Source organism: Elephas maximus, chromosome 11, assembly GCF_024166365.1.
Source record: "Elephas maximus indicus isolate mEleMax1 chromosome 11, mEleMax1 primary haplotype, whole genome shotgun sequence".
In the NCBI taxonomy this organism is placed as follows: Eukaryota; Metazoa; Chordata; class Mammalia; order Proboscidea; family Elephantidae; genus Elephas; species Elephas maximus.
The window spans coordinates 71,778,237-71,806,166 of record NC_064829.1 but is presented as its reverse complement, the minus strand read 5'-3'; the positions used below and the strand labels follow the sequence as shown (position 1 = coordinate 71,806,166).

The following is a 27,930-nucleotide window of genomic DNA, read 5'->3' as shown; positions in this document are numbered from 1 at the left end:
ATTTATTATACATTTATGCATAAAAGACATGTACTACAATGTTCATAACAATACTATTTGTACTAGCCAGAGGTGCCTCAGAAAAAAGACCTGGCAATCTGCTTCTCAAAGGTCACAGCCTTGAAAACCCTGCGGAGCACAGCTCTACTCTGGCACACAAGGGGTCACTGTGAGTCGGCATCAACTCCACAGCTACTGGTAAAACTGGAACAAAGCGGAAAGGGCTAGAGGAAGGCTCGCATCCTCTTGTGAGGCATCTGATTTCATTACGCACCTTTACGTGGCTGAAGGCATCCTGACATTTGCCTTGTCCTTTCCGCCCAAGGGTGAAAGCAGTGCGGGAGAAGGAAGCAAGAGCTGCTTGGCAGGAAGAAGGGGAAGCAGGAGAAGAGGGACCATAATTAGTCTTACTCCTTCTTCTTCTTCATTAATCTTCAAAAAAAAAAAGCATTTGCTATAGGAATTCTTTTCGAAATGGACGGCTTGGTTCTATTTCAAAACAGTAAATCTATCTCAATGAAGAAGAAAAAAACAAAGACACAAAGTTCAATAATATTTTATTGTCGATAGCATAAGGGAAACTCAATATTGAACCTTCAGAGCAAGAAGACAGAAATCAAACCTATTTACAATGAACAGCACAGGAGAGATGAAGGAAGAAATGACAAAATCTTCAGTGAGTGTATTCTTTGAGTAGTGAATTAATGCATGAACATGCGGCATAGCAATTTTACAAATGACTACGTAAGTCACAAACTCACTATCTAAAGTCATTAAACCCATCGACTTTGAAGAAGTGAGTCAAGACTTGTGCACTTTTTAATAGCATTCGTTAAATTTTTTCTGAAAGGTATTAGGCGCCTTCCCTTCTCCCACTATCAGATAAGGCAAGCAGACAAGCCCCTTCAAAACTCATAAAATTCTTTAATTGGCTATTGTGAGAGTTCCTGTACATTTTAAGTCCCTGTTGTCAGATATCCGAAACTCGTTGTGTCTGTTAGAAGCCACTGCCACCAGTCTAGTGCCCACCAAATGACCAGGTGGCAGGTCTCTCAACAGTGAAAGCCAATGTTTAATGAGCTCTGAGCTTCCCCTTGGGGGCGGGGGGGTGCACTTTAGCTACCTTTATCCCACATTTCAAAGTCTGTAAAAGCTCTGAAAACAAAGTTTGAGTTCATAAATCGCTGGCATACTCATTTGGCAGCAAAACTTGACTGCTTACAGGCTACTTAGAATCTTTATAAATTTTGTGTGAACAGTCAACATATTGTTGCAGAAATGTTAAAGTAGTGGTTTATAGGATGGTGTCCCTGGTCCTATCAAGGATGTTCTATAGCTTACGGCACATGCAACACATTGTCTTTCTGAAATTAATTCAGAGTTTGAAAAAACACCTGACCTCAGAATTTAGTATAAGTTCTGGACCTAGAGTAGTCTGAACATGTGCCCAAGTTTTGTTGGACACAGGGGAATTCTGTGGGTCTCACACACCAGTTTCTTTAGTCGTCCAGGGAAGTCTTCCACGGAAGTCTAGAACATCCTATATCCCACTGAGGGAAGGCAAATCCTTGGGATTTGGGAATGTGATCCTTTAGACCCTTCTTATAGGATTTTTCTTTGTGGAAGACTGTCTGAATAACCCAACATGATTGCTCACCCATTCCTGTCAATAACCCTGGCTAGCTCAACAAATACTGAATAAATATTTGTTCTCTGAGGTGATTCATTTTCACCAAAAGCATGTCATTGTCTTTTATGCAGGAGGAAAAAAAAGGGAAACAAATGCAAAGAATTGGAAAAGAAGGACTATGAGTGTGAGGCTACATATGACAAGTACCTGATGATTCTGATCCAACAGTATTAACCATTGGTCGTATTTAGAAAGTGCTTCTCTAGATGCAGAGTTTATGGGCATCTGCATCCACAGAAGAGGCAGGTGGGACTTAACGTGGGCGGCGCCACTTAAGGAGAACAGAACTTGCCAAAGAAAATGATGTTTCGAGTTTTGTTGTGCCTGATGATGTAAATGAACGGGTGGTCGGCATTGAATTCGTCTTTGTGTTGCAGGATGCGTGATCCTGGCACCTCGATGGAATCCCCCCCATCTTCGGTTATTTCTAAGCACACTCTGTGGACCACATTTGATAGGGCTACTCCCTTGGTCTCTGACATTCCAGAGAAATCAGATGCATTTTCATTAAAGGCATTTTTCAGCCCTAGGTTTTCCAGACTAGCCTTGGGGTCAATCACCTTTTCCACCTTAAATTTTGGAATAGAGAGTTTGACTTTGGCGTTGGCCATGGTGCTGGGGTTGGTCCACTGCAACAGTGTCTCTGCGTTGAGTTGTTTTTCAACCTGAAGTACAAAAAAGAGAAGAAATTATTATTATTTCCAATAGTAAAAGATTCTGTTTGGTTACCAAACACAGTCTTTGTGAACCCAGTATCAAAGCAGTCAGAATGGATCATCAAAGATGGGGATGAGCTCCTTGGCTTTTTTTTTTTTTTTTTTTTGCATGTGACTATTTCCTCTTATAAAAGATCCACCAAACATTGCTCCCCTCCTCCTCACCCTGCACAATGCTTCCTTTGCACTGAAATTTATGAGTGAGGTGGTTTTTGTTTTTTTTTTTTAAGTTATAGAGTCGCTTCCTAGGAGCAAATGAATGCTCTGTAAGTAATCATGAAACAAGCATAAAATTAGAAAGGTTTTTATATGTACTATTTCTTGAATGCTTGCTATAATTTCTCTACAAGGAAATCCAGATTATTCCCGTATTAGGCATGTCATCCAATTTAAGGATTCAAATTAAAGCTATAGTTACTCTACTTTTAATGGGCATTTGGATTGTCTCTGAGACATTCTTTTAAGTGCATAGGCGGTGACGGCGTTCATTTCCATTGGCTTTAAAAATGAGAGATATGTAATGATGCAGAAAAATAAAACTCTTCGTGGAGCAAATCTTAAATTGCCGCTTTCCCTTACCTTTTCCAGGCCTGTTGACTCATCCTCCACATCCTTGGGTAGCAGGACGAGCATGCTCAGGTGCTTATTTTGAAAAGGAAGCTCAATGATCTTACAGTTGATATCATCAATGTGGCCCATACAGAACGTAGCCTCCATATTCATCATTTGCACTGGTTTGGTGTCTGTCTGTAAAAGGAGAAGAAATTTGGCATGCTTACTTTTCAAGCTACATAAGCATGAAATATATATATACTATGTTCCGCTGCTATTCATAAGGATTTCACTGGCTGATGCTTTTCAGAAGTAGACTGCCAGAAAACCAAAAGGGAAGAACACGCTTGGAAGAACAAGCTGAAAGAACTGAAGAAAAAATTCAAGCCTCGAGTCGCAATAGTGAAGGATTCTATGGGGAAAAGATTAAATGATGCAGGAAGCATCAAAAGAAGATGGAAGGAATACAGAGAGTCGTTATACCAAAAAGAATTAGTCGATGTTGAACCATTTCAAGAGGTAGCATATGATCAGGAACAGATGGTACCGAAGAAAGAAGTCCAAGCTGCTCTGAAGGCATTGGCGAAAAACAAGGCTCCAGGAATTGATGGCATATCAATTGAGATGTTTCAACAAACACATGCAGCGCTGGAGGTGCTCACTCGTCTATGACAAGAAATATGGAAGACAGCTTCCTGGCCAAATGACTGGAAGAGATCCATATTTATGCCTGTTCCCAAGAAAGGTGATCCAACAGAATGTAGAAATTATAGAACAATATCATTAATATCACACGCAAGCAAAATTTTGCTGAAGATCATTCAAAAACGGCTGCAGCAGTATATTGACAGGGAACTGCCAGAAATTCAGGCCAGTTTCAGAAGAGGACGTGGAACCAGGGATATCATTGCTGATGTCAGATGGATCCTGGTTGAAAGCAGAGAATACCAGAAGGATGTTTGCCTGTGTTTTATTGACTATGCAAAGGCATTCGACTGTGTGGATCATAACAAATTATGGATAACATTGCAAAGAATGGGAATTCCAGAACACGTAATTGTGCTCATGAGGAAACTTTACATAGATTAAGAGGCAGTTTTTCGGACAGAACAAGATGATACTGATTGGTTTAAAGTCAGGAAAGGTGTGCGTCAGGGTTGTATTCTTTCACCACACCTATTCAATCTGTATGCTGAGCAAATAATCTGAGAAGCTGGACTATACGAAGAAGAACAGGGCATCAGGACTGGAGGAAGACTCATTAACAACCTGCATTATGCAGATGACACAACCTTGCTTGCTAAAAGGACTTGAACCACTTACTGATGAAGATCAAAGACCACAGCCTTCGGTATGGATTTCACCTCAACATAAAAGAAGAAAACAAAATCCTCACAACTGGACCAATGAGCAACATCATGAGAAATGGAGAAAAGATTGAAGTTGTCAAGGATTTCATTTTACTTGGATCCACAATCAACAGCCATGGAAGCAGCAGTCAAGAAATCAAAAGACATGTCGCATTGGGTAAATCTGCTGCAAAGGACCTCTTCAAAGTGTTGAAGAGCAAAGATGTCACCTTGAAGACTAAGGTACGCCTGACCCAAGCCATGGTATTTCCAATCGTATCATATGCATGTGAAAGCTGGACAAGGAATAAAGAAGACTGAAGAAGAATTGACGCCTCTGTCGTTAGTGAAGAATATTGAATATACCATGGACTGCCAAAAGAACAAACAAATCTGTCTTGGAAGAAGTATGACCAGAATGCTCCTTAGAAGCAAGGACGGTGAGACTGCGTCTTACAACCTTTGAACATGTTATAAGGAGGGATCAGTCCCTGGAGAAGGACATCATGCTTGGCAGAGTTCAGGGTCAGCGGAAAAGAGGAAGACCCACAATGAGGTGGATTGACACAGTGGCTGCAACAATGAGCTCAAGCATAACAACGATTGTAAGGATGACGCAGAACCAGGCAGTGTTCCGTTCTGTTGTGCATAGGGTCGCTATAATTCAGAACCGGCTTGACCGCACCTAACAACAACAACAAATATAATATGTACATATATTTATAAAAGGAGCCCTGGTGCAACTGTTAAGTGCTCGGCAGCTAATCGAAAGGTTGGCAGTTCAAATCCACCCAGTGGTTCTGAGGGAGAAAAGACCTGGTGATCTGATCCCATAAAGACTGTAGCCTAGAAAACCCTATAGGGCAGTTCTATTCTGTCACATGGGGTTGCTATGAGTCGAAAATCAACTCGATGGCACCTAAAAACAACAACATAAGTATACGCATAAAAAAACATACATATATACATACATTTGATCTTTTTATTGTTTCAGATCGTTATGACTTAACAATCCATCCACTGGGATCCAAATTGTACTGTCCCTAAACACCACAGACTGCCCAGTGAAGAGTTGATGGCTTCCTTTCAGAAGTTATTCTTGTGTTGTATAATTGCACATATTATGTTTTACAAGGACTATAGATAATAGGATACTGTATTAGTACAAATTAAACATTCAAAATATGACTGAAAATACAAGAAATTCTAAGTTAGTCTCTCTAGATGTCATAATTAGTACAAGATTTTTAAACTCTTCGTGGTGGAGCTGACTTGAAGGTAAATTCACGTCAATCCACATGTCCATTCATGACTTTTCCTAACAGAATGCCTAAGGAAGGAAACTTAGCATCAGCAGGTCAAAACCATGACCTTTGCTGTGTCCTCTCAGTTAGCCTTTGGTTTTCACACCAACCCCCACCCCCTTCCTCCCTGTTATAACACTGCTGTCTGTGAGCAGATAGAGAGTCTGGATTAGAGGTAAGAGCCTGGGGTTTTAGTCCCAAATGTGACATAAACAGGTAATTTGACATTAATCAAGTCACATCACTTCTCTGAACCTCGATTTCCTGGTCCGCAGAAGGAGGGAATTGGAAATTTCAGAATAACAGTTACCTTTTCTGAAGAGGAGAGAGGGGTGGGGAGGGCAATACACAGGGCAATGCAACTGTTGATAACAAATAAGGCAAATATTAGGATTTTACAGGGTTGGTTGGTGAATACACCGGTCTTTGTTTAATTATTCTCTGTAATTTTCTATATGCTTGAAATACTTAATGATTTTAAAAAATATGTATCTCTTAAGTCCCTTCCAGGAAACCCTGGTGGCGTAGTGGTTAAGTGCTACAGCTGCTAACCAAAAGGTTGGCAGTTCGAATCCACCAGGCACTCCTTGGAAACCCTATGGGGCAGTTCTACTCCACTTATCTTGGTGTATATTTCCCATGAGATTTGGAGATGATCTCAAACTTCCTACCAGGGCTACAGAGGTAATATTGGAGTAAAACTTTTTTCTGGGATCTTGAAACAGTAAGCTGAACCTTACCCAGCCCCTTTCCCAAGCAGAACTAACTAACTAACCCATTGCCATCCAGTCAATTCCAACTCACAGAGACCCTAAAGGACAGGGTAGAACTAACTGCCCCATAGAGGTTCCAAGGATTTGAACTGCCAACCTTTTGGTTAGCAGCCGTAGCACTTAATCACTATGCCACCAGGGTTTCTGTAAGCAGAGCTGAATCATACTTATTTTATTTTTTGTACATATGTCTATTTTAACACTTGCCACATTGTTAAAATATTTATTTATGTGACAGTCTCTCCTCCCCCCGCCCCCAACAACACTACAGTCAAAGCAGAAGCCTTGTCTTACTATCTTGGCACATCCCACACATGGTTGTTGTTCACTAAACATTTGGTTGGTGAACAATAGAACACTTCAACTCTATGTATAACCAAAAACAGAATTACAACAGGAAAATACACTACTTTTGAAATTAACATTTATTTCTCTGCAGGAAGATATAGATTTGTCTAAAAATCTCTGTCAGGCTGAATTGCCAGTTTCTGAATTTGAATATAGTTTGGGCATGCAAAAACTGTCATCTATTTTATCAGCACTGAATATGAGTACATTGATCCCATTTCTGAAACACAAATCGAGACATGCTCTGACAACAGGACTAAATAAAGACTATCCCACAAAATATGGAATAAATGTATATACATATACATACACATATGTATACATATTTGTGTGTGTATATATACATGCACACGTGTGTGTTTATCACCTTTGTTTGAATAGGCACCATAGTAAGCTTTTAACATCATAACTTCACCAATTTAGCCTATCCTTGATGGAGACACCACAAAAAAAATCAAACCTATTGCCGTCAAGTCGATTCCAACTCATAGTGACCCTATAAGACAGAGTAGAACTGCCCCATAGGGTTTCCAAGGAGCACCTGGTGGGTTTGAACTGCAGACCTTTTGGTTAGCAGCTGTAGCTCTTAACCACTAGGCCACCAGGGTTTCTGGGGATACCACAGGATATGAAAAAAGGATTAGTCATGTCCCGTAAAAAGCTGAGAGGCGGACAAAAGCAAGTCAAAAGAAACAAAGGAAAAGTAATAGCATCTGTATTCAAAAGGAGGGTGTATCCCCAAGCTGCCTTGGGTAGCGTTTTATTGCTTTATAAGGTGAAACACAGAGAGATCGACGCATTTCAAATCCTTATGAATTCAATTCATAGAGTCTGAGGTTCCAGGATCTGATATGACCTCGCTCAAAACCCATTAACACTTTCTTAAATGTAAAAGTGATGAACCTCAATATGGACAGCAAAAAAGCCCATGATCTGCCCTGAGACTATTGCACGATTTCCATGATTTTCCTGACCGGCCTTGCCTCCTTTGGGAGAGGCACCATTAGCAACATGGTTCCCGTTTCTCTCTGAACATACTTCTTTCTGCTGTTGCTGTTAGTTGCTGTTGAGTAGATTCCAACTCACAGTGACACCATGTGTGCAGAGTGGAACTCCTTCATACTGTTTTCAAGACCGTGATTTTTCAGAAGCAAATTGCCAGGTCTGTCTTCCAAGGCACCTCTGGGTAGGTTTGAACTGTCAACCTTTCAGCTAGTAGTCCAGCGCTTAACCATTTGCGCCACCAGGGACTTACTTCTATACTTTCAAACTTAGCAAGTGTCGTGGATTGAACTATTTTCCCCAAAAACTATACGTCAACTTGGTTAGGCAATGATTACCAGTGTTCTGTGGTTGTCCTCCATTTTGTGATTATAATTTTATGTTGAGAGAATTAGGGTGGGATTGTAACACCACCCTTACTCAGGTCACCTCCCTGATCTAAGGTAAAGGGAGTTTCCCTGGGGCGTGGCCTGTACCACCTTTCATCTCTCAAGAGATAAAAGGAAAGGGAAGTAAGCAGAGAGTTGGGGACCTCACCAAGAAAGCAGCACCAGGAGCAGAGCACTTCCTTTGGACACGGGGTCCCTGCACCTGAGAAGCTCCTCTACCAGGGGAAGACTGAGGACAAGGACCTTCCTCCAGAGCCAACAGAGAAAGACAGCCTTCACCCGAAGCCGATGCCCTGAATTTGGACTTGTAACCTACTAGACTGTGAGAAAATAAGTTTCTCTTTGTTAAAGCCATCCACTTGTGGTATTTCTGTTATGGCAGCACTAGATGACTAAGACAGCAGGTATCTGAGGAAGAGAACCAACCACCAGCCAAATGGGGTAGAGGGGACACTGGTTACCGGGAAGCTAGGTGGGCACTGCTCAGGGTCACCGTGACTGATGATGCTTCTCCCTCACTCACAGTAAAGGCTGTGTAAAGCCATGTTCCACGTCCACTCCAAATAAAAGACAACACTTACAAGGTCAAAAAGCCATGCCTAAAACTTAAGGACCTGTATGTAAAAACTTAAGAGTCTAAAGGGTCTTCTGTTTGGGCCCTGGCATCTCAGACATGTCCCTGTGTGCAGGTAGCTTTGAGAAGGCCCCCGCCCTCCCTGAAGCTCATTCAGGGAGAGGAAGTGGAAGGAGGGCCTCCTGGCTCCCTCCCTAGGACATATGGATATTTTCAGTAGACAAGGAACAACATCCGTGGTTCTAATCACACATCCTTCCTCAGGGAAAATGCCCAGAGGATCTTGTAAAGGGGCCCATGGTGGTCCCAAAGGCCACTCAGGTTTTGTCTGCTATTGATGGTTTAATCAGCCTGACCCTTAGAGATGAATCATTCATTCAACAGACATTTGCTGAGCACCTACGAATGTTTCAGGGACTGGGCCAGGAATGGTAGTCACTGAGATGAGTAAGACATTGTCCTTGCCTTGAAAAGCCCACACATTCGGGGGACAGGGATGGGGACATCTAGGTAAGTAAATAATCAGATTCCACTGTGGAAAGCACACTGGGAGGGAAGGGAGGTGAATAAACACTTCATGGAAACAAAAGCTAGAGTAACAGCGACTAGTCCAGTTAAACTAAGTATACCTTGTGTCTTGGGAGGCTTTTCCTCCTGGGTTCTAGCAGCAAGAAGGTGCTATTGGCACAGTGAAGGAGCCCTGGTAGCACAATGGTTAAGCACTAGGCTGCTAACCAAAAGGTCAGTGGTTCAAACCCACCAGCCTCTCCCTGGCAGAAAGATGTGGTAGTCTGTTTTCATAAATATTACAGCCTTGGAAACCCTATGGGCAGTTTCACTCCACCTACAGGGTCACTGCAAGTCAGAATCAACTAGACGGCAACAGGTTTTTGGCTTTGGTTATTATAATATTTAACAATAACAAATGTAATTGATGCTAGATATTCTCGAGGTTGGGAGGAAATCTGAAAACTAGAATTGATGCATAGGAGCTACAGACGAATATCCCACCTTCAGGTATCGTGCTAACTGAAATATTCATTTAAGTCTGAGTTCTTAACACAAGTCAGATCCTACCAAATGTAACCATATCACGTCACCGTACAGGTTCCTAGTTTTCCTGGGTTCTCTAATGAAATGGGTTAACTTTCCAGTCTCAGTTCTTTGGTTTCACTTACAGAAGAGATCTTTTACCTACCCGTATTAATTATTTTTTACATTGAAGATGGCTTCATCGTCTCCCTCAGTGGAATTAATGAGACCGCCCTGCAAAGCAGGCTTCTAATTCTCGACCTTATAATGACTCCAGGGACACAGATGAGTGAGCTATACTTTTTTTCTTCACAGCCAACAAGTACCTCAAAGCATCTTATAAATCAAAATGCCAGGACTATGTCCTTTGCTATTAATAGGTGGGGAAATGAGGTTACAGAATCAGCCACGAACAAGATTCCCAAACAGCCAAGGTTACATGATAATCCAAAGGCTGGGGATGGGTTGGTTGGTTTTCTTTTCTTGCTAAAGTTCCCCGAAATTTTCCGGTTGATAATTTAGCTTTAACCTCTGGGTTATAAGTTCTGTAGGGTCTCACTCAGCTCAGACCCTGAAGACATTATGGTTCTTTTTCTACCAATTACCACCAGCTGTTTGTCCAGGACAGGCACTTTCCCTCCCACGGCCTCATTTTCCTCACTGGAATGAATTCTCACAGCCACGGCCCCTCTGCTGCTGTAACTTTTCACATCTTCACTTGGGCTCCTACAGCTACAGGCTGCACAACATACCTTGTTGACTCTGAAAGGGCATTCTTTTGTTTCCGATTCAGGAAATTTCTTCATCCACTTCCCAACAAAGTAGGCGGCATTTACCACAAGGATTTTGGTCTGGTCGTTGACGCTGTTTTCAGCTAAAATGTTCTCAAAGCGGCCTGCAAACAATTTTACAAAACCACAAATCACGGAGTTATTCTTCCAAACCACATTCTGATATTCACAGGAAATGTCCACTCCCTGGGTGGTTACCACTTGCTAGAGTCATACCCCATGCAGCCCAAAATCCAAAAAACCCATTGCTGTCAAGCCAATTCTGACTTGTTACAGAGTAGAACTGCATTCCATAGGGTTTTCTTGGCTGGAGGAGCGCTGGTGGCACAGTGATTAAGCACTCAGCTGCTAACCTAAAGGTTGGCTGTTCGAACCCAAGAGCTGCTCCATGGAAGAAAAATGTGGCACTCTGCTTCCATAAAGATTTACAACCTTGGAAACAGTATGGGGCAGTTCTACTGTGTCCTATAGGGTTACTAGGAGTCAAAATCAACTCAACAATAACAGGTTGGGTTTTTGGGGTTTTTTTAATCTCTGTGGAAACTGATCACTAGGGCTTTCTTCCACAGTGCCGCTAGGTGGGTTCGAACTGCCAACTCCCTGCCACCCAGGGACATTACAGGTAGCCCAAGGCCATCTAACTTCAGAAGGACTCCTCTCTCTTCCTCCCCCTTGCCACAACCAGACTTACAAAGAAATCTAGGGTGGAGAATAAAGAGGAGGAAAGAAGGCAGAAGAAAAAAAGAGAAGGAAGAATAAAAACTCAAGCTACCATTTGTTAATGCCTCTTCTGTGCCAGGCCATGTGCTAGGCATTTCATATACCTGACAGCAGATATTTCTCCCCACATTACAGATGAGGAAGCTGAGGCTTGGAGATGTTAAGTCACTTGCCCAGGAGGTCAGACGAGCAAGGGTGGATTCAGGATTGAAAGCCAGGTCTTCGTGACTCCACATTCTGCACTCACAGAAAATGCCTGACAGCTTGCTATGCACCTGGCCCTAGGCTCAGCATTGTCACATAAGGCAAAGATCAGTACTCCCATTTCAAAGTTGAGGAAACTGAGGCTCAAAGAGGCCAAGCGACTTTCTAGTTTGCATAGCTGGAAAGCATATCTGAGTCCCAGACAGGGCTCTACTCGCTACCCGCAAGTGCACCTGTTGCAGACGGGCTGTTTGCCTCAAGGTCTGCTGTGAATGCCAAGGGGTTCAGGGCTCAATCACAACTGTAATTACTGTAGAGCTCAAATCCCCAACACAAAGGCCCCTAAAGCCTCTTAACCCTTTTTCCTCCATAAATTTGTAGGATTTTAGAGCTAGAAGCAGCCTCAGGGGTCATCAAATGATAGTCCAATCCTTTCATTTCCAGATTGGAAAACTGGCTAGTGATGTTGGTGACTTGTCCTAAGCCACACTTAGGAGGCTCCATAAGGGCACATGAGAGCATATTTGAGAATAAGGCTAGGGGGAGTAAAACCGAAGCACCAGAAATTTCTCCCAAGTGATGAGATGATGCAAGAAATGCCCAGAAATCCAAGTTGTTGAAATGGTTTGATGTGTAAGAGTTTAGTTTGTGTCATAAAAAACACCCAAGGAATCTTCCAGATATTCAGTTCTTTTATTTCTGGTTGATGGATTCATAAAAAGGTAAGGTCTGTTCACTTAGCAATTTTTAGCAGAATAAGTAAAAGGTACTTGCCATCTGTGAGTTCATTAATTGATTTGTTGATTTGACTTTTCGTTTCTTCTATTTTATCTTTGAAGTCAACGGTTTCCATTTCTTTGGCATAGGGTCTCTTTGTTGAACTGATGAACTCCTGAAAAACATCCAGTTCATAAAATCACAAAGCACTTACACTACATGAATTGAAACCTCATGTAGAAATTATGAGTTTTCTTTGTACTAAATGTCTCATTTATTCAATTATAAAACAATATAGCTTATTTAATGCATCTATCAATTTTGTATCAGCATGGGAGGAAATAAAGAAAGACCACACTGTTAACTGAAGGCTGGCAATTCAAACTCACCCATCAGCTCCACAGGAGGAAGACCTGGTGATTCACTTCCAGAAAGATCACAGCCAAGAAAACACTAGGGGACAATTCTACTCTGTCACATGGGGTCACTATGAGTCGAAATCAACTTGACGGCACCCAGCAACAGCAACAACATGTTAAATTCACACAACAATTACAGATTCCAATTTCAGAAACATTAAAATGTCAATACATATATATCTTAGGATACAGGAAATGTACAGAAAAGAGAACTTGATGAGCAGAAAATTCTTATCTTCACTGAAATCAATAGATATTCTATAGATCCTTGCTACTCAAAGTGCCGTCCAAGGACCAGGGGCCTCAGCATCACCTAGGAGCTTGTTACAAATGCGGAATCTCAGCCTCCGCCCCAGACTTATTGAATCAGAACCTGCACTTTAACAAGATTCCCAGGTGATTCACCTGCACACTAAAGTTTGAGTCACAGTATTATGGACAGCCTAGCAGTGGGCCTAACTTTAATGCTTGTTGAAAATGTAGAACCCTTGACCCCATGACCATTGGTCTTTGTGTGTATTTGTGTGTGTGCTTTAAGTGAAAGTTTACAGCTCGGGTTAGTTTCTCATACAAAAATTTACATACACATTGTTATGCAGCCTTAGTTCCTCTCTGTATAATGTGACAGCACACTCCTCCTTTCCACCCTGGATTTCCTGTGTCCATTCAACCAGCTTCTGTCCCTTTCTGCCTTCTCATCTCGCCTCCAGACAAGCGCTGCCCGCTTAGTCTCATGTGTCTACTTGCGCTAAGAAGCACACTCCTCACCAATATCATTTTATGTCTTATAGTCCAATCTAATCTTTGTCTGAAGAGTTGGATTTAGGAATGGTTTTAGTTTTGGGCCGAGAGTCCGGGGGCCATGTCCTTTGGGGTTCCTCCAGTCCCAGTCAGACCATTGAGCCTGGTCTTTTTACTAGAATTTGAGTTCTGTACCCCATTTTTCTCCTGCTTTGTCAGGGACTCTCTGTTATGTACCCTGTCAGAATGACCACTGGTCTTGTTTGAAGAAATCTGAGGGCAGGAATTTGCACTTTTAACAAACACCTAGGTAGTTCTGATACGAGTGGTGCTCCTCAAATCACAGGTATTTGTACTATACTAGCAAAGCTAAAGATGCTACACAACCAGCAGGAGCAATGAAAGGAGTTTAAAAAAAAAAAAAAAAGCTCCTCTACAGGACAAATACTCTACACAAACTGTGACCTTATGTACCCTGAGACCAGAAGAACTAGATGGTGCTCGGCTACCACTACCAACCATTACAGTCATGGCCACAATAGATGGACCCTGATAAAATGTGGAACAGAACCTCAAATTCCTAAAAAATGAAACCAGACTTAATGAATTGGTCGAGACTGGAGGACTCCCCTAGACTACTGCTCTGAGATATTCTTCAAGCCTAGAACCTAAACTAACCCATGAAGTCACCTTATAGCTAAATAACAAATTGGCTCAAAAAATAATGAATATCTCCTGTAAGTATTGTGCTTCTTAAAAAAACAATCTATACAAGACCAAACAGTCACCAATTACTTTAAAACGAAGATGAGAATGTCAGGGGGCAGGGAAACTTGATCAATGGAAATGGAACAACCAGAATGGAAATATTGAGAATGTTCACACATTGTGAACAAAGTAACCAATGTCACTGAAAAACGTGTGCAGAAAGTGTTGAATGGGAATGTAAACTACTGTGTAAACCTTCACCAAAAACACAGTACAATATTTTTTTTTAAATCCTTCAGAGCTGAAGAAAAATGTAGAACAAGATTCAAATTCACAAAAAAAGAACAGACCTACTGGTCTAACAAAGACTGGAGAAACCCCAAGAGTATGGCACCCAGACACCCTTTTAATTCAGTACTGAAGTCACTCCTGAGGTTCACCCTTCAGCCAAAGATTAGGCAGGCCCATAAAACAAACAATAATACATAGCTCAACCATGTATACAAGACTAAACAGGCAGACCAGCCCAAGGGCAAGGAGGGGACAGGAAAGCTGGATGATGGAAATGTGGAACCCAAGGTTGAGAAAGGAGAGTGTTGACATGTCACAGGGTTGGCAACAAATGTCACAAAAGAATAAGTATATTAATTGTCTAATGAGAAACTAATTTGCTCTGTAAACTTTCACCTAAAGCACAATTTTTAAAAATTAACATTAAAAAGAATCCTTGCAACACCCAGCTTGGTCAAAATAATTTAAAATGTTGAATGGAAGTACAACCAAACTAAAGCATACCTGAAACCCTTTGCAATCAAGTCAATTCCAACTCATAGAGACCCTGTAAGACAGAGTAGAACTGCCCCATAGGGTTTCCTAAACTGTAATTATGAAAGCAGACTGCCACAGCTTTCTCCCTCAGGGTGGCTGGTGGGTTCAAACCACCAACCTTTTGGTTAGCAGCTGAGCACTTAACCACTGCACCACCAGGACTCCAACTAAAGCATGGATTGATTAAATGTCATGTCATGTCACACCTAAGCACAGGGCTCCTTGAATTTCATCAGAGCAACTAAGCCTTAGCCAGTTTCATTCTCTTAATTGCAGCTCAACTTGACTGGTACCATTGACTGCAAGCGGCTGGCCACCCAAGAATATCAGAAAGACTCCACCAGACAAAGCCCTCCACTGTCATCACTGTCACCAACAGAAAGGTATGAAGTGTCTCCTTAAGGATCACCTAGGGAGCTTATTAAAATTTTGCATGCCCAGGCCCCAACTCAAATCTCAGTTTTTTGGGTTTTTTTTTTGTTAATTCTCCAGGTGGTTGCTTCAACAAAAATGGCTGTATGTATGTGTCTTCATGCAAGAATAAACTCACAACAATATATAGTGGCCCATGTCCTCAAAAAATCTCTACCAGAAAAACATAAAGCTACTGCCCTGGTGGCGCAGTGGTTAAGAGCTTGGCTGGTAACCAAAAGGTTGGCAGTTCAAATCCACAACCTGCTCCTTGGAAACCCTATGGGGCAGTTCTACTCTCCTATACGGTCGCTATGAGTGGGAATCAACTGGACGGCAATGGGTAATGGGGTTACTGCAGAAAGCAGTAAAGCCACGTAGCTTTTAAATTTGGAAAGTTTTTCAAATTCTGTCCATGCAAACATGAGCTGAATCAAGTCTATATTACTAACCTGGAGGACCAGTTGCCATCGGGTTGATCCCAACTCATTGCAACCCCATGTGTGTCACTGAGTAGCACTGTGTGCTCCATAAGATTTTTAGTGGCTGATTTTTCAGAAATAGATGACCAGGCCTTTCTTCCAAGATACTTAACCATTTGTGCCATCCAGGGGAGAAGCTACTTCCATATGGTCTAGGATGTTGATTACATTTTTCAAATAAAAATATTGTGATGTCCTCTAAGATCAAATGTAAGGGTACCAAAAATGGTTGAAATTAAACAACCAGGGCTGCTTTGTGTGAACACCATTCTGGTCGTCTGTTTAACCATGACCACCCTATGAAAACAAAACAAAACTGACATGCGACTAGTGAAAACTGTTAATTCATACCATTGTTATTTTTCTTACTGATTTGAAGGAACATCAGGAGAACACTGTGTGCTTACATAAATGATGTGCAGAGATTAAAACGTTGTCCCAAGTCATACGCCTACTGTTTAAGGAGGAAGAGGTTTGGATCATGAGCTGGCTAGTATTGATAGAGATAAATTTCTTAGCTAATTCACTGTCCCGTTCTCCATTTCTCTCAGCGGAGGAGCTAAGAGGAAGGGTAGGATTTATGAGTTTGTGAGAGAAGAGAGGAGCCCACAAGCTCGCTATCTTTTCAGCTAGAAAATGTGCTGTAATTGATTCCCTCCATACTCAACTTCTCCATTAGGACTGATTGATTTTAATAAGCCTGAAATTGTAAATGAGCATCCTAGAAATGAATCTCACTGAAAAAAAAGTTACAGACTTAATGATGTGAAAATGCTACTCCTGGTAAAAAGTTAAATCTTTTTAATTGCTGTAAACAACTTACTGTAGAAGGATTCAGAGATTTGTCTACGTAGAGCCGTTTGATGAGTTTCAGTGAATAAAAGGAACTGAGTTTGTTTACATCCGATGTTACTGTTTGAAATCCAAAGGGCACATCTTTGACATTTTCAAAATGAAGGACCTGTTAGGAGAAGAAATTCGTTACCCACAAAGCATCACCTGAACTTTCATGAAGGACAGAAGTTTCTTTTCCAGTTCTCACTCAATTTCAATCGTAACTTCTTCATCTTAACCCAAATAATATTTCCGGGGTCATACTTTCTGGGAACTTATGGATACTAGAAGATGTTTCCTGTTTACAGAAAGAGAGATTCTGTTGGACTTCAGAATGACCAAAGTAAGAATAGTAATGGGACGGAATTCTACTATCAAAAAGCAAATGAGGGCTTAAAATGTAACAATCTGGAAAAGGGTCCTATATGAAGGTCTAAGAACTTGACAAAGCTACTTTACATTGCAAGGATAGACAGAAAGCCAAAAAGCAGCTATAAAGATGGATGGATGGATGGATGGATGGATGGATGGATGGATGGATGGATGGATGGATGGATGGATGGATGGATGGATGGATGGATGGATGGATGGATGGATGGATGGATGGATGGATGGATGGATGGATGGATGGATGGATGGATGGATGGATGGATGGATGGATGGATGGATGGATGGATGGATGGATGGATGGATGGATGGATGGATGGATGGATGGATGGATGGATGGATGGATGGGTGGGTGGGTGGGTGGGTGGGTGGGTGGGTGGATGGATGGATGGATAATCTATTTCATCTACCATTTTCAAAATGCTTTAATACATATCTTCTTAGTTATTCCTTCTCACATGGGATGTTCAAGCCCCAAGGAGTATTCAAAACTATAAGTAAACATAATCCATCTTCTTATTCATCCACATGACTTGAAGGTAGAGCATTTAAAATTTTATTTCTGTATTAAAATAAGCATGAATATGTCATAGGGTAGAATGCAATTGAGCTTGCATCTTAAAAACAAAATATGATGCTTTAAGTAAATTTTGTGCCTAAGGTCAATGGTTTTGCCCTCTGTTTCAGCATAAGAGAAAGGGAGCAGATTTACACTCTTTTTCTGCTAGGGGTATTTGCAGTGCAACATTTAGTAAACAGTATCTTGACTGATCCTTACAATATAATGGGAAAGATGTTGGTCGGCTTGCCCAAGGCCCCTTGTTAGTAGAAAGACTGACTGCCTGGCAGACCCTCAGATTCTCCTTCACCACATGATATGTGTTCCAAACGTGGCTTGCTAGACAGACAAATGAGCATCTACATTTAAAAGAGGATTAAGAGAGCCAGAAAAATGCCACAACCTTCAATCCTGAGAAATTCTGACCACGAAATCTCCCGTTAACTTTTCCCTAGACACTACCTGTGTGTTCTGATAACTGTACTCCCACTGAGAGCAGACAAAGGTCTGGGCCTTACCTGTCCAATTTCATTTGCTGTGTCACCTTTGGCACCTACTTGAGCAAGTGACAGGGAGGTAGAGAGACAGATTGGAGAGAAGAGGACATTGCCTGCCGGCTCCTTTTCACACAGCTGTTTGAACAGGTCAACTGCAAAAGCAGAGTTTGCCAGTCTCAGGGCATCCATTGTGGGCCTGGAACCAAAGACAAGGGACAGGTTTATTTTTAAAATATCTGTAAGTGTTCTGAACTGCATTCTGCCAACACAATAAAATCCTATTCCAACTAGGTAGTGGTCTTTTATAACTCTTTTAGGATTCCTTTTTCATACTTCACAGTTTTGAAGTATATAGTAGATATCTTCCAGGGTATCTTCTCAGCCCATGACCCTTCCTTTTGGGATAGGTTTGTTGTTGTTTGTTAATAGACTCATGATGACCCCATGCATGCAAAATAGAATTGTGCTTCATAGGGTTTTCAAGGCTGTGGGCATTGGGAAGCAGATCACCAGGCCTGTATTCCAAGGTACCTCTGGGTGGGTTCAAACCATCAACCTTTCAGCTACTAGTCGAGCACTTAACCATTTGCACCACCCAGGGACTCCTCAACCAAGTGTCAGAGTCAAAGTTTCCCTCCCTTGAGTAGAAGAAAGGAAAGAACTTAACGTGAACTCAAAAAGAAAGCCAGACAACCGATGACTGTCCTTACAGGAACACAACAGAGAATCCCTGAAGGAGCAGGAGAGCAGTGGGATGCAGACCTCAAATTCTCGTAAAAAGACCAGACTTAGTGGTCCGACTGAGACTAGAAGGACCTCGGAGGTCATGGTCCCCAGACCTTCTGTTAGCCCAAGACTGGAACCATTCCCAAAGCCAACTTTTCAGACAGTGATTGGACTGGGCTATGGGATAGAAAATGATACTGGTGAGGAGTGAGCTTCTTGGTTCAAGTAGACACATGAGACTATGTGGGCAGCTCCTGTCTGGAGGGGAGATAAAAAGGAGAGGTAGACAGAAGCTGGCTGAATAGACAAGAAGAATACAGGGTAGAGAGGAGTGTGCTGTCTAACTAGGGGGAGAGCAACTAGAAGTACATAGCAAGGTGTATATAAAGTTTTGTATGAGAGACTGACTTGATTTGTAAACTTTCACTTAAAGCACACTCACAAAAAAAAAAGAAAGCCGAGAGGGGGTGGGCAAAAAAAAAAAGAAAAAGAAAGCCAGTTGTCAAGAAGCCTCTGGGCAAATGTCCTAAGGTCTGAATGCTCCAGCATGTGTGTACAGCTGACCTGGAATCCCCAAACCTGGGCGGACTCAGCCACCATAGCCACTGTGGGGAGCCCAGTGGTGGGAGCAGTAGACAGTACTGATCAAAATCAGCTGGTTTCATTTAACACATATTGTTTCTATTAGGCTTTAGGTTAAGTCATACCAAACTGAAATTTTTGTAGATCAAAAGCAATCAAATCACAGCAATTTTGTGTGGCTCAATGTAATACCTCGTAAATAATGCCTTAGTAGGGTGCTTGGCACAATAGTTAATAAATGGCAGCTGTTCTTATTTTTGTTGCATGTACACACCTAGTATGTGTAAGACACAATACAAACTGTAGTAAAGATCACCTTAGTCCCACCTTCTTGCAGTTGGCAATCCCTTTGTGAAGATACATAAACTAATAAATAGACTGCAGGGCTGCCATGCTACACACACAGCATGAATCTGGTATAGCAAGGAGTATGTGAATTAAAGGCAAGAGAGACCAGCTTCAGCTAAAAAATGTGGATCCTGATAAAGGTCCCTGAGTGGTGCAAATGGTTTGTACTCGACTACTAACCCGAAGGTTGGTGGTTTGAACCCACCCAGAGATGCCACAGAAGAAAGGTCTTGAGATCTACTTCCATAAAGATTATAGTCAAGAAAATCCTATGGAGCAGTTCTCCTCTGTAACACATGGGGTCGCCACAAGATGGAACTGACTCTACAGCAACGGGTTAAAGTGGATATTGCAGGGAGTGGTCACCCGGTCAGGTCTTAGTTGTTCTTCTAAAGCAGCAGTTCTCAAAATATGACCCGTGGGCTCCTGGCAGTCCCTAAGTCTCTTTCAGGGGGTTCACAAGGTCAAAACTATTTTCATAACAATACTGAGATATTATTTGCCTTTTTCACTCTCATTCTCTCACAAATATCCAGTGGAGCTCCCAGAGGCTGCATGACCTGTCTCCTGTTACACCAGATATGAAAGAGATTTGCATAGATGCCAAATGACATCACTCTCCTTGCTACATTTTTTACTGTAGAAAACAGCTATTTTTCATAAAAATATGTTATCCATGTTAGTATGTAAGGGTCGCATTATTATTTTTAAATGAACTTGAAATAAATATTCCAAAGTTTTTTCTGTTTTCATTCTAATTTGGTAAATTCTGATAGATATAACCCACATTTTTAAAAAGCTCTGCTAAGGGAATTTGACCACAGACACATGGACGTGAGTCCTACAAGTGAACCAAAGGGTATGAAATGTTCTTCTTATCACTTTGTTCAAAGGAAGCATTATTCCGTCATTACAGCATCTGAGATATTTTTAGTCCAAATGACTCTATGTGAATAAAAGTTTATTTGTGGCTTTTAGTTCAGTTAATTGTGCAATATAATTAACACTATGTTGCAGTCCAAGGCTTAGATCCAGGCCCCTGTTGGAAAATGCGCACTGGTGCACACCTGACATCTGAGATGCTTCCCAGTGGGCAGACTCCGCCTGGCAGTGGGTTACCTTCCTTGGTATGGACCACCCAGAGATGGGCCCAGACAGGCCTGCCTTCCTGTCTGTGTGGTGGATGGTCCCCTTGTCAGAAAATTCCCCTTCGGGTGGGGGACGTCATGCAGCTCCCAATATCTGAGGTCTCTGCATGGGTTGCTTCTTGGCAGAGGTCTCAGAGCGGGTCTGCACAGTAGGAATTGTTGTTGTGGCCAACGGCCACCAGTTAAATCACCGATCAAATATCGCGTAGTAAATTTGATCAGTTGCTCGAGGGATTAGTCCCAAGTGACCTAAAAAAACCAAACCCATTGCCATCAAGTCATTTCTGACTCTTGGCGACCCCATGTGTTACAGAGTAGAACTGGCCAATAGGGTTTCCTTGGCTGTAATCTTTATGGAGGCAGATGGCCAGGCCCTTCCTCTGTGGCACCTTTGGGTGGAATTGAATTGCCAACCATTCGGTCATTAGCCAAGAGAAAACCATTTGCACCACCTAGAAACCTTCCCAAGTGACCTAAAAACACAGTAATGCTGATCTAGTATGAAGTATCTCAGGGTTGACTTTGGCCACAGGCAATTTCCAGCTCACTGTGTTGCCAAACAATCAGAGCATTTAAACAGATATCAGCAATGTTAGCAATATTCACCCAGGAAAATCATCAAACTCCCGCACAGACCATTTTGCACAAGAAAATGCTATAAAAATTCTGGGCAAAAGAGTAGATATTAGTAGTTCCTATAGAGTAAAATCACATGCTCAAAGCCCCGGTGGCACAGTGGTTAAGAGCTTAGCTGCTTAACCAAAAGGTCGGCAGTTCGAATCCACCAGATGCTCCTTGGAAACCCTATGGAGCAGTTCTACTCTGTTCCGTAGGGCCACTATGAGTCACAATTGACTCGATGGCAATGGATTTGGTTTTTTGGTTTTATAGAGTAAAATCTCATGTTCAAAGTGCTAAAATTACTGCAAAATTTATCATTTTATCATCACCTTGTTACAGAGATAACTTCGTTTTCATGAAAACTGTGTAGTAATTATACAGATAAAAGAACTTCACTTATAGCTCCAACATAGAAAACGCTACAGCATTTACTCACATAAAAGTTTAAAAAGCACTTTTATTTTATTTTGATAGGTGAAATTTAAGTAGTAACACAAAAGCAGTTTAAAGAATTTATTTTTAAAGTTACCCGTGTTTTGCAGTATTTTGTAAAATCACAGGCCTTTAAGGTGGGAAGAGACCTCTGAGTTTATCTGGTCTGGCCCCACCTCTTCATTTTACAGATGAGGAAAGTGAGGCAGACAGAAACAAAGTGATTTTCCCAAGGCCACCACGCAGGGAGTGAAAGTGGAAAAACCAGAACCAGAGTTCATTGCTTCTAGCTCTCACCCTTGCACTTCCCCACCACGCCTGGCCTCCTTCTTTCTTAGTAATTATGTCATTGCTGGCATTTGTCCTCTCAGATGTCTCTAGAATTTCCAGAATCCTACGTATCCTGAATTACCTCTTTAGAGGCACTAAGGTGTCCTATATATTTTTTTAAATCAATGTAAAATTTTTTTCCCTGTGATTTTCCTACTTGAAGGAGCTCCTGTTCTTTTCCTGCCACTTACGTTGCAAGCTATTAATATTCTACTTTCATTTAATAGAAGAAGCCCTGGTGGCACAGTGGTTAAGTGACTGGCTGCTAACTGAAAGGTCAATGGTTCGAACCCACCAGTTGCTCCTGGGAGAAAGATGTGACAGTGTGCTTCCAAAAAAATTACAGCCTTGGAAACCCTATGGGCCAGTTCTACTCTGTTCTATGGGGTCACTATGAGTCAGAATTGACTCAAAGGCAATGGATATATTCATTTAATAAGCATTCATTGAGCACCTAATGTGTATCAGGCACTGAGCTAGATATTAAGAAATCAAAGATGAACATGACATAGTTCCTGTCTCCAAGGAGCCATCAGGTCTAGTTTTCTTGGCTGTGATCATTACAAAAGCAGATCGCCAGGCCTTTCTCCCGTGGCACCATTGGGTTGTTGGAACTGCCAGCATTCAGTTAGTAGCTGAAAGCAAATTATTTGTGCCACCCAGAGATGCACAATAAATGTAATAAGTGTTTTGATGGGGTACACGAGTAACATGGAAGCTATTAGGAGGGGCAGATAGCCCATTCTAGAAAGCTTAGTGAAACCTACTCAAAGAGGGTGGCAACTAAGCTAAGTCACACTAAAGGTCAGGCCTATATGGCAAGCTGGAGTCAGCCATGAAAATGTGTGCCAGAGAGAACTGATGGAATTTGGAGAAGGCGAGAAGTCCCAAAGAACTAGAGCTTTTTGAGCTGGGATGTGAGAGGGGGCTGGGGTGAGCGGGGGTGAAGGGACCAGTGATGAGTATAGAGAAGGAAGCAGAGGCCTGATCATGAAGGCTGTGTGTGTGTGATACCAGTTTAGGGATATGAGAAGGAAAACGGGGAGTCACTGAAGGGCTTTGGGCAAGGTGACGAAAACTTCAGATTTACGTTCTTGAAAGATAGCTCCAACTTCCACGCGAAAATTTTAATACAGAGGGGGAGTTAGGAGGCATTACCTTCAGCAAAAGATGACAAAACTCTAAGATAAGATAGAGAGGGTGGGGATAAAGAGAAGGGGTGGGACCGAGAACTATTGGAAGGTTAGATAGAGTGTATGTAGTGAACAAGGAGCCCTGGTAGCTCAGTGGTTAAGCGTTTGGCTGCTAACTGAAAGTTCAGCAGTTCTAGCCCACCCAGCGACTCTGAGGGAGAAAAACAGGGCAATTTACTCCTGTAAAGACTGCAGCCTAGAAAACACTATGGGGCAGTTCTACTCTGTCGCATGGGGTCATTATGAGTCGGAATCGACTCAATGGCACCCAACAACAACAGCACGTAGTGAATGACAGGAATTGTGTCTCTTCTAAGGTCTTTTACAGTCTTCTTTGAGAAATTGCACTGTCATCTTTTCTACTAAAGCATTGTCTTTGAACAGACGCACAAAGATCATTGTGTAACTGGGGGCCATCATTCCATCAGCAGCATTCTTTTTCTCTGTTGCAGGAATCAAAAGCAGAGATACTGCTATTTTTTTAATCAAAAGATGTTTATATGCTCTTCCTCATCTAGTATTTTTAAATGCCTCCCAGGATTTTACTTTGAGTTATCATTCTGAAGTATGTCCCAGTAAATTTTTTCGATGTTTTAAATCTTGCAATTATGTTGTGAAATTTATGTATCTTAAAAGTCACTATAAATTTTTCAATTAAAAAATAGTGCCAAAGCTACAGGAAAGAAATGGGTGCCATTATTTGCACACTGTGGGACATTTTAGTCCATCTTCTCTTCTTCTTGTGGTAAAATACATATAACAAAACGTTTTCCATTTTAGCCATTTTTAAGGGCACAATTTAGTACGTTAGTTACATTCACTATGTTGTGATACCATCACCACCATCCATTTCCAAAAGTTTTTCATCACCCCAAACAGAAACCACTACCCCTTCAGCAGTAACTTCCATTCCCTCCTCCCCCAGCCCCTCGTAACCACTAATAAACTTTGGACTCTATGCATTTGCCTATTCTGGATATTTCATATAAGTGGTGTGATAGAATATTTGTCTTTTTGTGTCTGATTTATTTCACTCAGTATAATGTTTTCAAAGTTCATCCATGTCATAGCATGTATCAGGACTTCATTTCTCTTTATGACTGAATACAATCTATTTTTTGGTAAATGAATTTTGAAATGTTGTAGTTCTTCCAATTTACAGCTCCTACCTTAACTCCTTCTTTACCTTTTTGGATGTTACAATAATTAAAACCACAGATATCATTTAGGGAAAAAATGCAGAGGTGGGGAAGAATCGAGGCAGGAAGGAAATGGAAACTGTCCGTGGTGCACAAAGATTTCCAAAGTGTTTAATACATCTAAGCCAATAGTTCTCAAACTTTTGGTCTGTAGACATTTTGGTGGGATGCCCAATGGGTGGGGTGACCATATTACCACGTTGCAGCGACATTCCTGGGTCATGTCCGTTGTCCTGACATTAGTAACAGTGCACCTTTCACTCTCAAACATGTTATGATTTGGACAACATATGGTCACCCCGCCTCCAGACCACCTACCACTCTCTTTGTTACCCAAACACACACACACACACACACACACACACACACACATACACACACATACAGCTATAAGCATAGTTTTTTCATTCCTTAAAAATAAATTTTTCAGTGTGTCAGAGTACGCTGTTGTCATTGTTCATTTCTGTCAGTTGGATTCAGGCTTACGGGAGCCCCACATGTGCAGAGTAGAACTGCTCCACATGGTTTTCAAGGCTGCGACCTTTTGGAAGCAGATAGTCAGGGCTGTCTTTTGAGGCACCTCTTGGTGGGTTCGAACCACCAACCTTTTGGCTAGCAGTCGAGCACTTAATAATAGATATCATTTAGTCTAAGCCACCTCATTTTACAGATAAAGAGACAGCAGTGAAAAAAAATCTCTATAAGTATATGCTGTGACAGTTCTTTAGGCTGTGCCTCGAGAAACCTTGCCTATTATAATTCCCATAAAACCTCGGAATGCCTAAAAACACAGCTGCTGCTGTCTGCGCACTGACTCTATAAGGAGAAAAGTCACAGCTAGATTAATAAAACGGAAAAGCATGCAACTTCTGCCATGTGAAAGAGCATTATGAGGATTAAATGAAGTGATTAAATGAGTAAATGCTCATGAAAAGTGTTCTGTTAACAGCAAAGTGCAATGCAGCTATTAGCAATCACGTTAATTGCTTAATTTCCAAAGATGGAGAAGCCTCTGCTTGGTGGACATTCTGGAACATCACAGCTGCCCCCACTTGCTTAGTAGCCAGGCCACAGGGCCACCCCACTGCTGCCCAAGAGGAAACTAGAATCAGACTCACCACACCAGAATGATCCAGGTCACTGAGGCAGCATAGCCTCAAAATTAATCCCCAACCCAGAAGGACTGAAGTGGCAGAATTCAAGCACAGATAGAGACCTGCTTGCTGACTCACTTTCTATTGAGAAACCTTGGCTTGGATTAAGCAAACTCGTCAGACAAACATCTCTCTCTCCACCCATCAAGGACTCCACCAAGTGCTTCCACCTCCTGGCAAGGACTAATGTTGAGAACCACCTAATTTTATTCACAACCTCTTGAGTGATGTAGGGAGTGAAAAAGATGTTAAGTGTACCCGGGGTGTCGTTTGAAAACCTAGACTCTAACTGAGTCTTACAGCACCTCTTACAGCTACATGACATAGGCACCTCACCTCTGTGGGCCCCTGCTCCTCATCTCTAAAACAAGGGAGCTGAGCTGAAATATCTCTAAGGTCCCCCAGCTCTAAGAATCTGAGCCTAATGTGGTTATGAGTCTGCAGAACAGCCTAGCACGTTAAACTTACCTTTAGTATGATATAAGTAAAAAAAAGTAAAGGAAGCCATAAAAAAGTTGAGTCTATGAGGAAGGTCTGAATTGCCCAATAACACACCTTTGAAATCTGTAACTTATTTAAAGTTTGAAGAAACCCAAAGGGAGGAAGAATACTCCCTGGCAAAAAGAAAAGGGCTGCAAGTTGATGTAAAATTGATCGGATGCTTTAAAATGGCAAAAAGAAGAGCAGCTCACAGAGCTGAATCTTAGCCCCACGATACCAACCAGGAAGGTGAGCCAGGCACTCAAACGCTCCCCAACTTTCTCCTGTTTTTTGCATGCCACACCTTTTCTGGGGAGCCCTGGTGGCATAGTGGTTAAGAGCTCCACTGCTAACCAAAAGGTCGGCAGTTCAAATCCACCAGATGTTCCTTGGAAACCCTACGGGGCAGTTCTACTCTGTCCTATATAAGGTCACTATAAGTTGAAACCTACCTGACGGCACCTAACAACAACAACAACAACCCCTCCTGGAACTAACTTTGCAAAATTCATCCAGATATTTCAAAATCTTAGACTAGTCTGAAACCCAAAAGAAAGCAGAAAACTTTCTCCTCCGTGAACTTGACTGTTGCATCAGTCAAAAGCCTTCTAAACATGTTATTTCTTCATCTCTCCCCAAAAAATAAACCCTTCTAAACATGCTATTTCTTCACCTCTCCATAGCCTTACCTTGTACGGTTAAGTGGTTTCACTTCCTAAATTGCATTCCAGGTTCCCAGAGGCCTGGGAACTTGAAATGCTGCCCCACGGGGTCTATGAGGCCATGGCAGGAAGCCCACAGCCTGTACCTGAGAACGATCCAGTGTGCGGACTTCGTTCACCATGTCTGCCATCTATTCCCGTAGAGGGGAATCACCAGCCTGCTCACCCCACTTTGCTTACCTGGTCACAGCTATCCTGGAAAAGGCACCGGCAAGGGAAAAGAAAGATGAGGAGCAGAAAGATCTTGCTGCGGAAGAAACCCTGGATGGGGCAGAAAGAGCAGGCTGTCCACCTGGGCTGCCGCCACGCCCACCTGAACCACTCCTAGTGCGCACTTTCTCTGTCCCTCCCACTTGTTCACTCTGCTCTTACTCATGCCTCTTGGCGGCGTTTCCGTGACTGAAAAAAGAAATGACTCAGGCTGAAGTTGCTATTCTCTGCACAGCTTCTACAGGCCCTCGACAAGCCGGGGCAGGAAGGGGCTGTTGGTGGAGGCTGCCTGGGGCTAAATGCATACACTCATAACTAAATAAGCAAAGGCAACAGCGGTAGCCCACGCACAGGACCGGAAGGTGCAGTATTACATGAAATAGACGGAATATGTGCTGGGGGTAGTACCTCTCAAACACGTTGGTGCCTCAAAGAGCATTCTCATATCTGTCCTTTCAGTGTAAACTGCAGCAGTCCACTCTGCTAGATGCCAAAAGAGTTAGCTACCTACTAAACAGAAAGGTGATCAAAAAAGGAAAAAGAAAAATATCTCACATGTATACACACACATACACGCACGCACACTTAACCTTTTTTTTTTCTTTTGTTATCACCCTTCTGTTTAATAGGTTTTTACCATACACACATGGCTGGTAGCACAACAGTTAAGCACTTGGCTCCTAACCAAAAGGTTGGTGTTTCGAACCCACCCAGCAGCTCTGTGGGAGAAAAGACCTGGTGATCTGCTCCCATAAAGA

At 42.1% G+C, this 27,930-nt stretch overlaps 1 protein-coding gene across 1 annotated transcript; it reads right to left on the bottom strand.

The window, feature by feature from the left end:
* Positions 1 to 540: 540 nt before the first annotated feature.
* SERPINB5 (serpin family B member 5) lies at positions 541 to 27,328 on the bottom strand. Its single transcript, XM_049900270.1, has 7 exons — positions 27,143 to 27,328; positions 18,049 to 18,223; positions 16,574 to 16,711; positions 12,219 to 12,336; positions 10,482 to 10,624; positions 2,986 to 3,153; positions 541 to 2,355 (listed from the first exon to the last, which is right to left on the bottom strand). Exons 2-7 carry the CDS (start codon positions 18,214 to 18,216, stop codon positions 1,963 to 1,965), a joined length of 1,128 nt encoding a protein of 375 aa, XP_049756227.1. The 5' UTR covers positions 18,217 to 18,223; positions 27,143 to 27,328; the 3' UTR covers positions 541 to 1,962.
* Between the last annotated feature and the right edge of the window lie 602 nt (positions 27,329 to 27,930).

Excerpts from the sequence above, each read along its gene's own strand:
- SERPINB5 (XM_049900270.1), bottom strand. The coding sequence starts at position 18,216 with ATGGATGCCCTGAGACTGGCAAACTCTGCTTTTGCAGTTGACCTGTTC. Across the intron at positions 3,154-10,481 it reads GCCCTTTCAGAGTCAACAAG|ACAGACACCAAACCAGTGCA; the intron begins GTATGTTGTGCA and ends CTCCTTTTACAG. Across the intron at positions 2,356-2,985 it reads AGTCAACAGGCCTGGAAAAG|GTTGAAAAACAACTCAACGC; the intron begins GTAAGGGAAAGC and ends TTTGTACTTCAG.